Source organism: Crocodylus siamensis, chromosome 3, assembly GCF_052110815.1.
Source record: "Crocodylus siamensis isolate JL-2025a chromosome 3, ASM5211081v1, whole genome shotgun sequence".
Classification (NCBI taxonomy): Eukaryota; Metazoa; Chordata; order Crocodylia; family Crocodylidae; genus Crocodylus; species Crocodylus siamensis.
In genome coordinates this window covers 175647821-175664684 of record NC_143397.1, presented here as the reverse complement: position 1 = coordinate 175664684, position 16864 = coordinate 175647821, and the positions used below count along the sequence as shown (strand labels likewise).

The 16864-nt window shown below is 39.7% G+C and overlaps 1 protein-coding gene across 1 annotated transcript in view; it reads right to left on the bottom strand.

Moving 5' to 3' along the window:
- Positions 1-16864, bottom strand: part of LAMA3 (laminin subunit alpha 3) — a 209840-nt gene that overhangs the window by 38977 nt on the left and 153999 nt on the right. Inside the window, exons 43-53 of the mRNA XM_090039823.1 lie at positions 15206-15315; positions 11350-11430; positions 10098-10204; positions 6045-6095; positions 5500-5651; positions 4850-4960; positions 4630-4741; positions 4128-4295; positions 2664-2860; positions 1124-1240; positions 698-852 (exon numbers count right to left, since the gene is read on the bottom strand). Of these exons, the coding sequence (XP_089895949.1) occupies positions 698-852; positions 1124-1240; positions 2664-2860; positions 4128-4295; positions 4630-4741; positions 4850-4960; positions 5500-5651; positions 6045-6095; positions 10098-10204; positions 11350-11430; positions 15206-15315 (1361 nt within the window). The remainder of the gene's footprint in view (positions 1-697; positions 853-1123; positions 1241-2663; positions 2861-4127; positions 4296-4629; positions 4742-4849; positions 4961-5499; positions 5652-6044; positions 6096-10097; positions 10205-11349; positions 11431-15205; positions 15316-16864) is intronic.

Below are 16864 nucleotides of genomic sequence, written 5' to 3'. Positions count from 1 at the left end.
GGACCGCTCTTTTATGAGCTAACGGACAGCTCAGTGGAATATGCACTCTTAATATGCAGTTCCTTGGTACTCAGAAACACTTAATTAGTACTTATTTGTAATACTTCAGTGACACCCCTACCCATAATCCCAATCTCCTGCATTGTGTCATCCCGTAGACTCTTTCAGGAAAATACAGGAAAATGTCCACAGGAAAAATAAGACTGGTTTTGAAAAAAATAAAACTGACAGGCCTTTGTTATGCATCCTAGACAGGCTCAGAGAGGGACAAATCCAATTTTTCTGACTTTTCAAGTGACCGTAGAAGCAAGTGAAAAAGATTAATATATACATGCAGTGCATTACAATTGCGCACATAATGGGCGCCTGTACACAAGCAGTGAGGCTGCTCCAATGTGCTGTAATTACAGTATGTCAAAGCAAACTTCAAAGTCACATGTACCAGCATCTCTACACTTAAAAATGGCAGCAGGGGCACCTGAACTAAATCTCATTGAAAAAGATTTAGTTAAAGTGACCCTACCACCATTTTTAAGCACAGGGACATTCATACACAAGACACTCCAGGCACTTTAATTAGAGCACTCCAGGTGTTCTCGGAGCCACTCTAATTAAAGTTTTCCCCACCCCACTCCTGGAGCACATGTATAAATGCCCAGTGTTCTTAAACCATTCATTGACAAAAATAAATACATACTCATCCATTTGTCTTGCCAGGTCTTGCAAAAACTTGGCATGTTCCTCTGCCCTCACCACAAGAGGCTCTTTGCTGGCAGACAAGGAATGGTTCTTTAATTTTTCATTCAAATCCTTTCTTGCTCCATCTAGTTTGGCAGCTAGAACATCATATTCCTGTGGTTTATAAAAAGAAATCTCATTTTAATTCACCCAAATTCGAACTGACATTTTGTCACTGTTTTCTTAGGTTCCAAATGTGAAGCATTCCTCCTTTTCTTGTACACCTGAGTACAGCAAAGGGAAATAACTCCTTTTTCTTTGTATAGTCAGCAGTTTACAGGAGACAGGCTGCCCACTGATCCCACTGTATTTTGTTTCCATTTATAATGATACAAGCGGTTACTCAACATTTTTGTATTTAAAGTCACATTTTGATTTACTATACCTCTTTGCTTTTCCGCAGTAATCCAAATATGCTGTTCGTCTGAGACACAGAAGACTGGGTAGACCTAAGAAGATCCAAGACATCATTCTGTTGTCTATTCATCTCTGCAATCCGTTTCTACAGAAGAAGGGAGGGTTGCAATAAATTCAATCAGTTCAGCTTCTATGGAGGGGGCAGAAAAAGCAAATCTTCATTTGTCTAATCTAGCTAGCAGAAATGTTTGCAAAGCTCCCATCCCTGTATTATCTGCCTCCCTATCCAATATTGGTATTATCTGGGTGGGATCTAATACCATCTTATTGATATTCATGATATTTGGGAAGTTTATGGTAATGAAGCCCAGTTCAACAGACAGCGTGAGAAGCAGATTGAACCTTTTGTCAGTTATTAGTTCTTCACACTGCCTGACAGCACTGACCAACTGGGACTCTTTCTTCTCACCTCTAGAGTAGAGCAAAACAAGGTGTGATGTTATACTATACTTCTGTCTATCCTTCTCAAAAGTAGGAAAAAAAGATCCCCAAAGGCTCTCTCTCCTCTGAGCCAATGAGGGTTCTCCCCTCTCTGAAGAGGTCTCAGGGGAGAGTGAATGAGGATGCTTCATCTAGCACCTTGTGCCCAGCATCCCATCATAGCTTATCACAAGCTGATGACCATTTTAACCAGGTACAGGAAAAGCAAGTTAAAGAACTATACATGTACCTTCATCATTTAAGATGGCCTTTAATTATTTTAGCCATTTTGTCAGATGTGATGTCCTAGACAAACACAAGCAGTATATACACATGCACAGTTTTAATGTACAGTTGACAGAAACATTTCTAAGAAGGGTCCATTGACCTAAGTGAAAACCAAACTTTGCTGAAACAGTGAAGATCCTTTCAATCAAAAATACCATTTTCAAGAGAATGCACCCTAAGTAAGTTTATATTTCATTGCATTAACTCCACAACAAATCAAGTTCATTTATTTCTTAGATCACCTACAGGAATTAAAGGACTAAATACATTTATGAAAATCTGCACTGTATTTTAGCTACCTATGACAGCATCACAAAAAGGATTCTGAGTATTTTATCCGTAGTGTTTCTGACATGGCATGAGAGCAGATGGTACTTGCACATCAGTACAAAATAACAACAAGCACTTATGTAGCCCTTTCCATTTTACAGGACAACTGAGGGAAAGACTGGTTAAAAGTATTGCTAATGGCCATGCAACAAAGGTCAAGAATTGAACCAGAACTCAAAGAACACAAAATGGATAGTTACAGCCAGAAAAGGAAGTACTTGGACAGAGATTATTCCAGTTCTCATTTATACCGACTCCTCTTTATTCTGATTTGGTAAAGACATGTTAAGTAAGAGCAAATTTAAAAGCCCTTTTATACTGTCACAGTGGTGGGAAAGAGATCTTAATGTAAATAGGAATTGGGCCCAGAATGAATACAGCTTGGCTTTGCAAGGCCAAAAGCAGCAAAGAAAAGTTATTCTGTCCAATTAATACATGCTTAAATATTTTTAAAAATAAAATGCTATTACCTTAATGCTGTCCAAGAGCACTCCATTTTCTCTGTTTAAATTCTGAGCCTGTTTAGTTTGTCCATTTGCCTCATTCAGAGCTTCCTGAAGATCACTGAGTTTGGATTCGTATTCATTTAATGAATCTCTTACAATTTTAATAAGTTCATTATTTTCCTGCTGGTGTTTTTGTAGTTCCTTCCTGACACGTTCCAGTACTGTGGGATTAGAATTGAAACAATTTTCCTCTGAATTGCAGAAGCAGAGAAAAATTAACCTTATTCTGCAGGTTTATACCTTTAAAATTAGGTAGCCCAGCCTTGTGAGATACTCAGCATTCTTAGTGCACGATTTAGTTGAGGATTTTGGGCACAGGGTAAAATTGTTGGGAAAAGTTATTAAGTCCAAAAACTACAACAAGTCTAGTAAAAACAAGTCCAGGTTTTGCCATAAGCAGAAGTAAAGGCTTTAATATCTGTTTTATAGGTTTTACCATGAGTATCATCTATTCAGAAATAAGTCATGGTTAAAATATTAGGAACAGGCCACATTCTGGTCCAATTTGCAACTATGGCATATTGTTCCCAGAAACATTATCTGGGCTCTATCAGCAGCTGTTCTAAAGAAAATCCTTTCCCAAAAGAATGAGTAATGCCTACCCTGCTCAATGGCTATATCTCCTCTCTAGAAGAAGGCTCTGTGACCCTACCTTCTCAACAAAAGTCAGAACACAGAATAATATACAGGAAGAAAGGGCTGTTCCTGTTGCCTCATTAGAGATGACAGGCAAGTGTATAGTGGTAAGTATTGCCACCTAGGTAGGATATTATCATATGAATCAAGAGATAAGACTTTTGCCTTTGAAGGAATGGACCAGTTAGGCTAAAGATCCCCTGTTGTGGTGGGAAGGAGAGAATAGGGCAGTGGATGGAATTTTGTGCCTCTATTATGGATTTATTCCCAACAAGCCAGGATACATACTGTAACATGTTCTGATAATTTATATACCACAACATGCCAGACAGATTTCTTGTAGTTCATTTAGATATAATTTGCACAACAGATGTACAGATAAAGCCCTTTTCAAGGCATGATCCAACACTGACTGGAATCTTTCTATTACATTCACTTCAGTGGAGAGCAGATTCTCACTTCAGTGGGTCTTTCTATACCTGTCACAAAGTTGTAATAAAATACACCTGATATTATACTACATATTATTTGCAAAATAAACACAGTCTTGTAATCATGGACTACATCATAAGGTTCAAGCACATGGAAAAATGTGCAAGTTTGAGATGCTATCTTTACTTTTGTACTTCTTGACTTTTGCGTGCTTAACTGTATTACAGTGATAGAAAGCAGAGTGACCATTCCCCGCCATCTGCACCATCACAGGCTTTTTTCTTTATAACCGCTTCCGTTTCACCCCTAACTGTAAACTGAATACAATAATGAGCTGATAGCTCAGGAAGAAGCCCTTACGGAGTTGAGCTTCTCTCCTCTCCCTCTCTGCATCTATTTGCAGTTGACCAAAGTTGCGGCTTCTCATCTCCCTCATCATCCGTTCCGCTTCAGCCTGTTCTTTGGTGGCATCCCCAAAGGGCAAAGTGTTATCTCCTCTGTTCATACTAGCTATCTGCTCCAGGAGCACTGAAAAAAAAAAGGAAGTATCACAGTCAAGCAGAGAAGACCTTTAAATCTACATGAGAGAGGGAAATCCCAAATCTATTAAAGCCAAATCTTGCATTACTGAGGTAAACTCATTCTGCATTAATTGCATATTGCTGAAATTAATCTGTTGTCTTTCCTGTCATGCTAGTGGAATTGTTCTGCATTTTGCACATCTGCATATTTTGGCTACCATTTTCTTTTACAAAGTGGATATCTGAAAATTTCTCAAGTTTAAGTTAATTAAAAAAGTTATAGGTCTGTTAAGAATATGTTTTCAAGTAAAACATGATACACTGGTAAAATTCATTCTTACCCTGAATATTGGTGATGGCAATTTGTACCTTTGAAAGCAAATCTTTTCCTCTTTGATTTGTCTCACCAAAATTATTAAACAGCACCTCGGCTTTCCTGTAATTCATTTCAGCCTATTATGTGAAAAAAAATTTAAGCAGTCAGCTTAAAGATAGAATGAGATGGAAAATTAATATTTAGTTAAAAGTGATGATGATTTGTCACTTGATTTAATAAAGTACCTTTTCTTGTAGATCATTTATATCCTGGTTAAGGTTAATAAAGTCAATGTCTAGATCAGCCACTTTTGACCCCTGACTCAGAACAACTGAACGGTAACTGTGCAGCAAGGTCTGAAAATAAAGCAAAAATAATGTCCATGACCAAACCAAATATGCCACCCACACAAGGCTTAGCTCTAGAGAATGAATTAAAATACAGAAGGCCAGATCTTCACCTAGTGTAAACCAAGATAGTTTTACGGACTCTTGAGGTGATCAGTTCAATTTATTCCAGCAGCAGTTACAAGTGCAGCTGAAGGAAGTTCAATGGACTAGTGGTGGTGCTGAAGACACTTCCACTGCCTGAAAGCAGCAGAATTCTAGTGGGGTCCAGAGGGCACAGACTACAAAGTGAAAGTGAGAAGCCTAGGACGGGACAGGGTTTTTGAGGTTCTTACAAGCCTCAGTTGTAACTTAAGGCAGTCTTTCCACAGGTCTACTCCAAGTAAGACCAGCAGCCCTATTGTTTTAAGTCTGTATTATGGAATCAGCAATTTATCCATATTTATATGCTGGCAACAGGTTGACACGAAGTTCTATTGCTTGCATCCAACTCTACCTAGTCAGAATCCGCTTCTTGAAACCATGCCTTTTTTTTCAAGTCCATTTACCTTTAAGTCCTTGATGCGCGTTTCTAAGTGCCTCATTTGCTCAAGTGTGTGGGCACTTGAATTGACATTTTGCAGCTGAGACTTAATCAGCTGAAGCTCATCACTCATTGTGTCCAAATCCTTCAGCAAAGTAATTACACAACTATCACAAGCTGAAAGAAAAGCAATGAGCAAAGGAAAACAATATCAATTGTAGATATTTTCAGCAGAGAACATTTCACTGAGCACACTAACAAAGGAGGTGGAATGAAAGCTCTTTGATATTTCGTCACCTGGTGCTACATGAACAAAGGCAAGAGCAAAGCCCGCAGTATTAAAAAAGGTGACCAAATCTACAAAAAGTAAGGCCTGTTTTGCTCATGTTACCATCCAGCATTTTTACCCTGTAATATAATTTTCCCCGTCTAAGTTTTTTACTGATTATTTGATAAGTTGCTGGTTACTGGCTTTACAGTTGTTTTTTCTACTCTATCACTTTTAAAACAATCATCAATCTATTGGCAAAGCCAGAAAGCAAAAGTCTAAAGCAACTGAACACTACTTACTGTCACAATCTTCATTGGGATCCACATCTTTCGGTTCATGGTTTAAGCATTCTGAAAATCAAAAAAAAAAAAAATCCAGTAGCCAAGATTGTGACTGAAGTTTTGCAACACTAGTTTATTTTTAATTAAAAGAAGGACATTAAATTTGTCATGCTAGGCCATTAATGTATGGTGCAGGCAACCACATGGGCAAATCTAGGATTTTGAAAATGGGGAGGGAAAAAGGAGTGGCGCATCATCACATTTAATACAACACATATTTTTCTCCAGTTACAAAGAAACTAGATGCTTTCCTAATATTCTAAGAGGCTAGCACTACATATGAATCATAGAAAATTAAGGTTGGAAAGGACCTCACAAGGTCATCTTGTCCAACCCCCTTCTCAAAGCAGGACCTCCCCAACTGTAGCATCCCAGCCAAGGCTTTGTCTACCTGAGTCTCAAAAACCTCTAAGGATGGAGACTCCACAACTTCTGTGAGTAACCTGTTCCAGAGCTTTAGTATGAAAGCTTTTCCTAATATCTAACGTAAGCTTCCCTTGCTGTAACTTAAGACCATTGCTTCTTGTTCCATCAACTGCCACCACTGAGAACAGTGCCATCCCTCACTGCAACCACTCTTCAGGTAGATGAAGGCTGTAAATTAAATACACCTTCAGTCTTCTCTTCTCCAGACTAAATAAGCTCACTTAGTTCCACTGGTGTGGCTCCTATGGAACAACCTAGAAACATTAAAGCTTTATGTAACTGCAGAGGAAGGGTGATTTTAAAGATCTTTTCCCCTAAGCAATATGCAAACTACTGGAAGGGTAAATCTGAACCATGCTACAGACTTCAAAATAAGTTTTCAGCCACTTTTTAAAAGAATGTCAAAACAGAGATACACTGGACGTGGTATGCTATCAAAGGTACGAAAAAAGTAAAATGAAATAATTGACTTCTGATGTTAGTCCTTGGGCAAAGAAATGGCCTGAACTTGAGGGTTTTTTTGCTCTGAAAACCTGCTTTCACAGAACAGCACTACAGTACTCCATGCTTAGTGTTTCCACACTAAATTCAATTACAAACACACTGATTGTTTAATCCTATGAATAGGACCTAGGCTCCGTTGAGGATATATAAGAAGGAAAGAGACTCTGTCACATTGTTGCTCATATCCATTGCTCTTGAGAGCTAGTGGGTGTAAAATATGCCAAAAACTTACTTCTGTCACAAGAAAAAGAAATGATGGCACAAAAATATATACAGTAAAAAAATCCATGGCATCATACATCATTTTTATGTTGTCACTTTCTGGCATAGAAATACGCTAAAAAGCCCCCGTTGGGGGCAAACATCTGTAGTCAGAAAGAGTGCCTAGGCATGTGCTTCAGGTTAAATACATGCTTATATACTTTCCTGAACTGAGACTTTGATGACCTATAAAGTCAGAATAGTGGCTTTCTCAAAAGATAAACTTAAAAAGAGTCTTAGGTAGCTCCTCATTTAGCTTCCTGGGTTTTGTGGATACTATTCTAATGTGTGCAACTCCCCAGTAGGTTGCACAGGGAGTCTTGGTACCTGACTCAGGACTGTGGGTTCTGCTATTGAAGGCAGCTCCCTCTAAGCTGGGTGTTGTAATACTCAGCATCGTGGTGCCTTGTTCCCTCTGTGGAGCTGGGTCTATTGGTAAATTGTGAAATGCTCAGTGTAATCATCTACTGAAATTTAAGGGAATTAAAGATGTCCTATATCTTTGTAGAAAATATTCAGGAGCAAAGTCTCTGATGCTAAGAGTCAGTGATATTTTTGCATAAGATATAAAACAATGAGGAACAAAATGTTAGCACTCTTAGGATGAGAAACAGCCAACATGCTCCTACAAATGGACTTGCTGTAACTTCTCCTTCAATTACATCTTAGGCCATCAGGCAATTAAACAAATTGGCATTGGGTCCTTCAACAATGCCAAAAAACAAGAGTTTTTAATGGTGCTATTGCAGGAAAGGAATTCCTTCAGGATACAATAAGCAAGCATACTCCTGCCGATGTATAACCCAACTACCCCAGACATCTTCCAACTGTCTCCAAGCATGCCAATTAAATAGGACCATTGTTACAGGCTATGCAGTAACTGTATTACCCAAGAACGATAAATCAAAAAAATTATACAGCCTAGTGAAGAACCTAAGTCAGATAACCTGCCAAAACATGCTGTACTACTGATTGAAAGAGCTTTTAATAAAAATGTGGAAAAAGAGATTGCTGATCAGAACATAATGGTAAAGGTAAACTGAAAACAGACTGATTCACTAAATTCCATCCTAAGAATTAGCTTGTTTCTGCAATCTCTTGCTTCAAAAAGAAGGCAGGATAAGGGAAAAACACTCTTCAGATCAGTTCCATCAAAAATATGAATCTAATAAAGTGGTATTACCATAATAATGAAATGGAAAACTAGCATTTGTTAGCAAAAACCTGTACCAGGTGCCAATAACTCACAGCTGTTTCTTTCATATCTTAGATTAAACCTTAAAAGAAAAGACAGCCATCTCGATCGTTTGAGTATAGCCTGAACAATGAATCTCAAAATGTGCTAGAGTATGAGAGTTAGTTTGGCTTTAGTCTGACACTGTTTTGACATATTGACGAAGTGTGAGAAGAAAAAGCTGCCTTCGGGAGGAGATGAAGTACGAATTTACTAATCTCACAAAAAGGTCAGTAAAGAACGAAAACAGCACAACTAAGAAACTCACCAGGGATAGGGTCCTATGTATCTCTCAGCTGCTATAAGTGTTTCAAAGTTTAACATAAATTAACTTAAAGATGGGGTGTGGGTGACATGATCTTACCATTTCTTTTAGAACAGAGCTGTCCAATTTTTAAGCAACCAGTGGCTGCATGCCCTGTGGGCCACACCAGCGTGGGGGTCACACCAGCATGATCGATGGACCCAACTGGGTTGCGTGGGTGTCCTGTCACTTGCTACACCATGTCGCATGTGCATCCCAGCACCCAACCATCACACCATATGGGCATCCTAGCCTCTACCCTCAGCTCCCCTGCCACACTGCACTGCCTCTCTGGGGCAGGGACACAAAATGGAAGCCAAAAGGAAAGAGGGGGAGCCTAGAGATCCTGGATGCTGCTGTTGCCACTGGAGCAATATGGGGAGCAGTGCCTGGGTTGGAGCCAGGACAGGCTGCAAATTAACCCCTTAGTTGGACACTTCTTTTAGAATGATACTAGATAAAACAAAAAAATACAAGCATGGAGTAACATTCTCAAAAGTACCTAAGTGGTTTAGGAGCTCCTCTCTCTAATTTTCAAGGAATTTAGGTACTTGAAAGAGCCCTATTTTTATTGATATTCTACTAAAGTTTAGGATGCCTAGAGATCCAGATAGTCCCTAGTTACCTGGCTGAATTCACAAAAGACCCTAGTGAGTAAACTAACTTTTAACCAATTAGACACTTTTGTGAATCCCACTGGGTAACTAACAGGAAGCCATTATGCCATTGTAAATCTGGTGTTGTCTAAGTTACTATGAACATGAGAGTGATGGTAAGGCTGAACTGCAGACTGCAAGGGAGCATTAAATCAGCTAGCTCATATATCAGAAGCAACATGGCGCTCTTAATTTACCCTGTTTCTCAGAGGCAGATTCTTTGCCCCATAAATGACATAAAAATAATGCAGTTTGTACACTGTGAAGTTGAAAGTAAAGGCACACTAAGATTGCTCCACAAGGCTTGCTTCATAAGTTTATAACACGATACAGAAAAATATGATGTGAGCATGCCATTAGAGGAAACATAATTTACTTAACTATAATGGTAGGATAAAAAAACAGAATATCAACCATGATTATGAAAAGTAATACATGATATGGTTTCCTGCAAAGGGAAAAGATTCTACGATCCAGAAAGTCCCATTTAGTGTCCGATGTTCTCATGTGTCAAGATTTCAAAACTTAACATTTATTAAAACTGATCTGTATTCCTCTTAGTTTTATCAAAATTCCTCTGTTCATTCAATGAAAGACAAATGACATGTCCATATACCCTCACATACCTCCTGTCAGATGATCACAGCTCATCAGTTGACCATTATTATTGCAATTACACTTCTGACAGTAGCCCCCATACTTTAATGGATTCCCAAAATATCCTGGAGCACAGCTAGACAAAACAAACATAAATATTATTTAAATATCTGAAATTGTTTCCCTCCCCTTTCTCAGATGCATTTTCATCTAATAAGAATGTAACTTTCTTTACAAGGAAACTATTAAGCAGTTTTGATCTCTCGGCTTGATTTAGACAAAAAAGAATATTTCTGATTCAGCGTATTCTCTGCATTCTAAATACCTACCAAAATATTCTTCCACCTATGGCTGAGAATATTTGTCAACAGAAAAAAACTTCTATTTCCCTGTCAAAAATGATTTGATACAAGTGAGTCATAAAGGAGCATTTTCTTTTTAAATCAGTACTGAATCAATGCAGCAACATGGTAAAAGACAGAACGCTGCTGGGGGTACTCTCTTTCGGGAGAGACAACATGATTTCTTGGCTACTTGATTCTAGCTATCCATCAGTAGGACAGGAAAACAGAATATCATTCAGTCAACTTAAATTCCTCCATATTTTAAAATGAATAAGGTATTCTTCACTTCTGTTTTTAAACCATTGATTGGCATCTTTGTGTTGCTAAACTTTTGTATTGTTATAACTGGAGGTGGCTGCAGATATCTATTTGTAAACTTTGTCTCTAGAACATGTTGGGATCATCTGGGATGAAGTGCACTGTTTGAGTATCATGATTGTCACTGAGTAACAGCCTCTTCAGAGAAGTATGTCTATTTTCCCAGATGTCACTGAGGATGCTCAGAGTACAAATATGAAGTAAACAATTTACTGCCTTAGAAGAAATGAGAAAAATGTTTTCCATCTTGAAACAGAACAAAACAAAGTGGAATTACTGTTATTACAAATAATGGAAAATGAACCTATGACAATGAGTCTATTCAAAGTGACGTCAGTCTTCTTATTGATACAATTAATGGGCCAGGTAGATAAGCTAAAGAGAATTATTCATGTATTTCTGTTCTCCATGCTTTTTATGATAAATTACTCAAATTAGTATGGTATATCTTATATATATACAGACAGGTATTTCTCCCATATATTTATATTTGCATGCACATTACAGACATGGATAATTTAGGCACAAACACAACATATACAGTAAACAGCAGTAAAATGCTTGAGTAAATAAGCACTATGATTGGTTCATCTGAGAAAGCTAGAGAACAATCACCTACCTTTCACAATGAATTCCAGAATAACCTTTTTTGCATAGACATTGAACTTCTTCACCATTTGCTACACAGCCAGTTGCAAAACTACAAGATAAAAATATTTTGAAGAAAACACAATCTATAGGTTTTGCACTTCAAAGGCATATTTTGAAGTAGTTCAGATGATTTACAATGAATTAAGCAGGGGTTCATGAACTTTCAGAAAAAAAGATTACTTGTACCACCAAATTACTCAAGATTTAGTTCCATAATCACTAGCCAAATATTTCTGCTGCTTCAAATTCTTCTTCTAAATTCACTCTTCAAAATACTTTCCTGAACCAGTCTTGACAGAATTACAAATGCCTCATTTTGGGAAGGAATGCATACAACTGGTCTTCTTAACAATGAGATTATGAAAAAAAAATCTCTCTCGACTGCACAGCCCTTCCACATTCATGCTTAACAGGATTGCATTTTTGGTATGAATATGAAAGGGTGACATCAAAGTCTACCATGTGGTTTGCGTTTTTTTGCATGGAAGCTGTATGGACTTGAACATCCCAGGAGAGAGATCTAGGAGTGATGCTGGCTCTTGAGCTCCCTAGTAACCTGGGAGAACTTTCTGGCACACTAAGCTAATTTTGAGGTATGTTCTGAAGGGTTTACAGTTGCTTAGCTGTAGTGTAGGTTTGTGAAGCAGGCCCTTTTCATCACTTGACCATCCAGAAGCATCAGGCATGTTTATCTTTGAAATCTACAATCTGATTTCCATACCAAAAAAATACATCAATATTACTTTGGAGGAAAAGTGGTGACTCTGGCAATGATGGGTGGAAGCTATTTTCTGTATGATGAACAGTATCTCCTAAATCAATACTCAGCTCTGTATCAAATTCCATTTTTCCCTAGCTTGATTTGTCCTTTGTTCTAACAGAGGTCATCTAACTATGTTTAGCCAGCCTCAGGCAAACACATGTAGACAAGAAGCTATCACAAATAGATCCATCAGATATACTATGATATATGAAAAACCTATCTACTGCCAGTGAATAGTTCTTACTTAAAGGTTACTAGCCCCTGCTTCTATACTTGGCAAATGCTATGTGATACTCTTAGCAAAGAGGTGCTCAGGTTTTAAAAGAGCTGCATATTTCTTCTTTAAAAGGTACATGTTCCAACAAACACAGGGCTCAAAACGACACTTACAACTTCCCAGCAATCTTACTAAGATCCTAGAAAACGTCATTTTTTCTTACCATTCAGCAGCATTTGCTGAAGCTGTAGTTTGATGAGCCCGTTTTTACTCTGAATGTGGCTTTCATCTGACAAGCCAGTGAAATCTTTCAAATATAGTCAGATAAATACACATACATTTACATGTTTATAAGTTTCAATTATTTCTTGGTGTGAGCTATGCAGATTATTTATTCTCTCTGCATTCACATAAAGGTCTGTTCCCTCATTGCTGCTTATCTCCTCAGCAGTTTGATTCAGCTGAGAGTAATGACATTAAATATCACAGCAAAAGTAATTTCCACGCACTGACTCAAGAATATGGCTTTTCATCAGGGCAGAAATCAACAACCTACAGTCCGTGGGCCAGATCCAGCCCACAGAACCACAGGATCTGGCCTGCAGAGCTGGGGCTTTGGTGGCATTTGGCAGCAGTGGATCTCAGCAGTGGGGACTTTGCTTGCACTGCCCTGCAGCTGGGTGGTTAGACAGCAGTGTGCTCTGTCATGCCTGGTCACAGCTGGGTGGCAGTAAGAAGTGGCAGCAGGAAGAAGTGTTCTGCCTGGCTTGGCCTGGCCTGGCCTGCCTAAGACATGAGCTGGGCCATTCCAACCCACTGCTGCAAAACGTTGCTGATCACCCCATTAGAGGGGTAAGAGTCTGGATTATGACGGAGAAAATCTTTTGAAACCACATTTGTTTTTAAAAGTGAATGGTATGTAGTAAAGTACTAAGAAGCACATATACAGATGAGTACCCTCTGAATATGGCCTATAAGCAAAACAGTTCATAGGTAATCGATCATGCCTATGCAAAACCCTGAAGGAGACCTGCTCAATAGCAGCTGTTTGGCCACATATGTGGCTTTTTATGAACTTATGTATAATTTGTGATACAAGTATCCATGCCGTGTGGACATACAAGTGTAAACACATATATCGCACATGCTCAAGAGGCAACATACGGGTTGGGCAGGTACACAACTACACATACACATAAGTGACAAAATTCTACTCAGCATAGACCCATGACTACCAGGTGTTAGACACCGGGGAAGGACAAGGGCCATCCTACATTTTAGCCACAGCAGATGAGTGGTTAGGGCACTTGCCCAGGAGACCACAGTTCCAGACTCCTTTTACCTGGAGGAAAATTTACAGGCACTGGGTTCTAGCTTGGGCCACTATTCCTAATGGGCAGAAACTTCCCCATTGTATGCCATCTGTTTTATCCAATGATTAGCAAGTGCAAGGCACAGTGGCTCATCTTCCAAAGAAGTCTTGGCAAGGGACTGAGACAATGGCTGACCTCTGGAAAGCAGGAGAGAGTACTGTGGTTGAAAGTCAGAGAAATTAGAAATTCAAGCCCCCTTTGGGCAACAGAAAACTAGAACCTGTCCTTGTTCCTAGGCAAGTGCCCTAAATACCATATGTACAAAATTTAAGACAACCCCCAGTAATGAGATTCTAGACATACAACATGCATAAATTTGTTATGACTTTCTATGTATAGAATTTCATTACTGGGAGTATTGTTTAAATTTGTCATTCCCCCACCCTACCACCTCTGCAGCAAGGAAAGCAGAGGCAGTGGAGGAGGGAGTAGAGGGCAAGTGAAGAGGGAAGATGGTGGGGGACTCTCGGGGGACAGGCAGTAGGAGAGGCAGTGGGTAGCAGCCTGCCCCCTATCATCCCCACCACTTGCCCTCCCCTGCTGCCTGCCCCACCCTGTGCCTCTGAACCCCAGTCCCTGCCTCTTTCTGGTACTTGCCCCGTCTACCCCCTGCTATATGCTATCCCCATGCCTGAACCCCCCCGGAACCTTCCTCCAATGGCAGTCTCCCCTGCTACCACCTTCTTCCCCTTGCTGCCTCTGTCCCCACAACCTTTGTGCCCCTCCTTCCCACCCACCTTCCCACCGTCACCCTGCAACCCCGTGCTCCATACCCAGAGCTGGAGCAGGGTTGGAGCCCTGTTGAAGCCAGAGGGTAAGTGGCAGCAGTGGTGAGTCGAGGAGACAGTGGTGGGGTAGAGGCTGTGGAGGAGATGGTGGGGGAGGATAGATGGCAAGCAGAGGCTGTAGAGAGGCAGGTAGCAGCTGATGCTCTGACCCTGACCCCAGGTTGAGGCCAGTGTCTCAGCAGGCACTTTGCTCCCCCCTACCTTGTACTTAAATGCAAGACAACAGGTCCCATCTGTATTACAATGGGGAGAAAAACCTTGTCTTGGATTTGAGTAAATACAGTACTCAGCTAGTGAGACTGAAACATGGGAAAATGCTTTTTTTTCCCCTCTGGTGTCTAACACCCAGTAGTCATGGGATTTTTGTCTGGCTACAGTTTTCTGTCTTCTGTACATGCATACTTAACTGCATACTTACACAGCTGGTGCACAGCCTATTGAGAATGCATAGTAACAGTGTATTTTCCCCATGTGATCAGTGGTGTGTCCTCATGTGGTCAGTTGAACTTACTAATGACAGTGAAATAACATCAGGCACTCACTTAATGTTCTTTATACTGCACTAGTGCCTGTGATGGGTGTCCTACTGTGCTAGATATTACACAAACAGAGTAAGTCATAGTCCCAACCCACTTTCTGGAACTTGGCCTCATTTTAACTTGATACTATATGGAGTCTAGTACCTGTTTGTATAAGGGCAGGGGCACACCCTACAGGAACCCTGTGTGGCGTCTCCAAAGTAACCTTCTTTACAGCGTTCACACTTCTCCCCAGCAGTATTATGTTGACAGTTCTTAAAAGAGAAAAAAAACCAGACAATTAACACTATCCTTATTTTGTAGGGTATTACTGCTACTACTACCTTTACGACTAGGAAATTAGAGCTGATCTGTTCCAAAACTACAAGAACACTTTTATTTTTACTCACAGTGAACCATGTATTGCCAAACTGTCTGTGTTACTGTAATACATTTGTTCCACTTCTTGCCTAGCTGTGAGTACAGAGTTCTCCCATTACTATTTGAGGACAACAGAATACACAAATCCTGTTAAACTTATCTGTATTTACCTGAATCCAAGCTGACTTTGAATTTAACAGGATCCCCATGTTAAACAAGGGAACCTTGCCTTGGATTTGTGCAAATACAGCATTCAAATAATCTGTGTACTTAGTTAATGAATGTTTCTCTTACATGTGTATCTGTCTCTATTTTTCTAGTGAATCCATTAAACATGCACTCAGTTTGAATGCCATTTTAAAATTTACATTCTAACTTAAATTAAAAATGATGGATAATTATGCACAATTTTAAAAATATACAATTAACTGAGCCCAGAAATTTTCCATGCAATTACCATAAAATTAATTTTAAGACTAGTTCCCTTGAGGAATTCAGATCTTTTTTTTCCATGTATCTTTCCACAGTGTGCAAGTAATTTGTATTTAATTTGCTAATTGAAATTAATAATTAATAAGGAATGCTCAAAGAAAAATGTACCATAGCAGCAATTTTTTTGCATAACTGAGGTTCCTAAGACTGAAATCTTGCTTTAGATAATTCACCTCAATTACAGAATCAGAGAAAATTAGGTTTGGAAGGGACCTCGGGAGATCATCTAGACCAACCCCTGCTCAAAGCAGGACCATGCCCAACTATCTCATCCAAGCCAAGGCTTTGTCTATCTGGGTCTTAAAACCCACCAAGGATGGAGTTTCCACAACCTCTCTCAGTAAACTGTTCCAGTATTTTACCACCTCCTAGTGAGAACATTTTTCCTAATATCCAACCTAAACTTTCCTTCCTGCAACTGGAGACCATTGCTCCTTGTTCTGTCATCTGCCACCACTGAGAACAGTCTAGCTCCATCCTCTTTTGAACCCCCTTCAGGTAGCTGAAGGCTGCTATTAAATCCCTAATCAGTATTCTTTTCTCCAGACTAAATAAGCCCAGTTCTCTCAGCTTCTCATACGTCATGTGTCCCAGCCTCCTAACAGTTTTCATTGCCCTCCACTGGACTCTCTCCAATTTGTCCAATTTCTGTAGCGGGTAGCCCAAAACTGGGCAGAGGACTCCAGATGCGGTCTCACCAGTGCAGACTAAAAGGAAATAATCACTTCCCTCAATCTGCTGGCAACGCTCTTACTAAATCAGCCGAGTATGCTGTTAGCCTTCTTCACAATAAGGGCACACTGGTGGCTTATATACAGCTTACTGTCCCCAGCCCAGCCAGTCAGCCCCCAGCCTGTAGTGGTTTATGGAATTGTTGCATCCTAAGTGCAGGACTTTGCACTTGTCCTTACTGAAGCTCATGAGATTTCTTTTGGTCCAGTCCTCCAATTT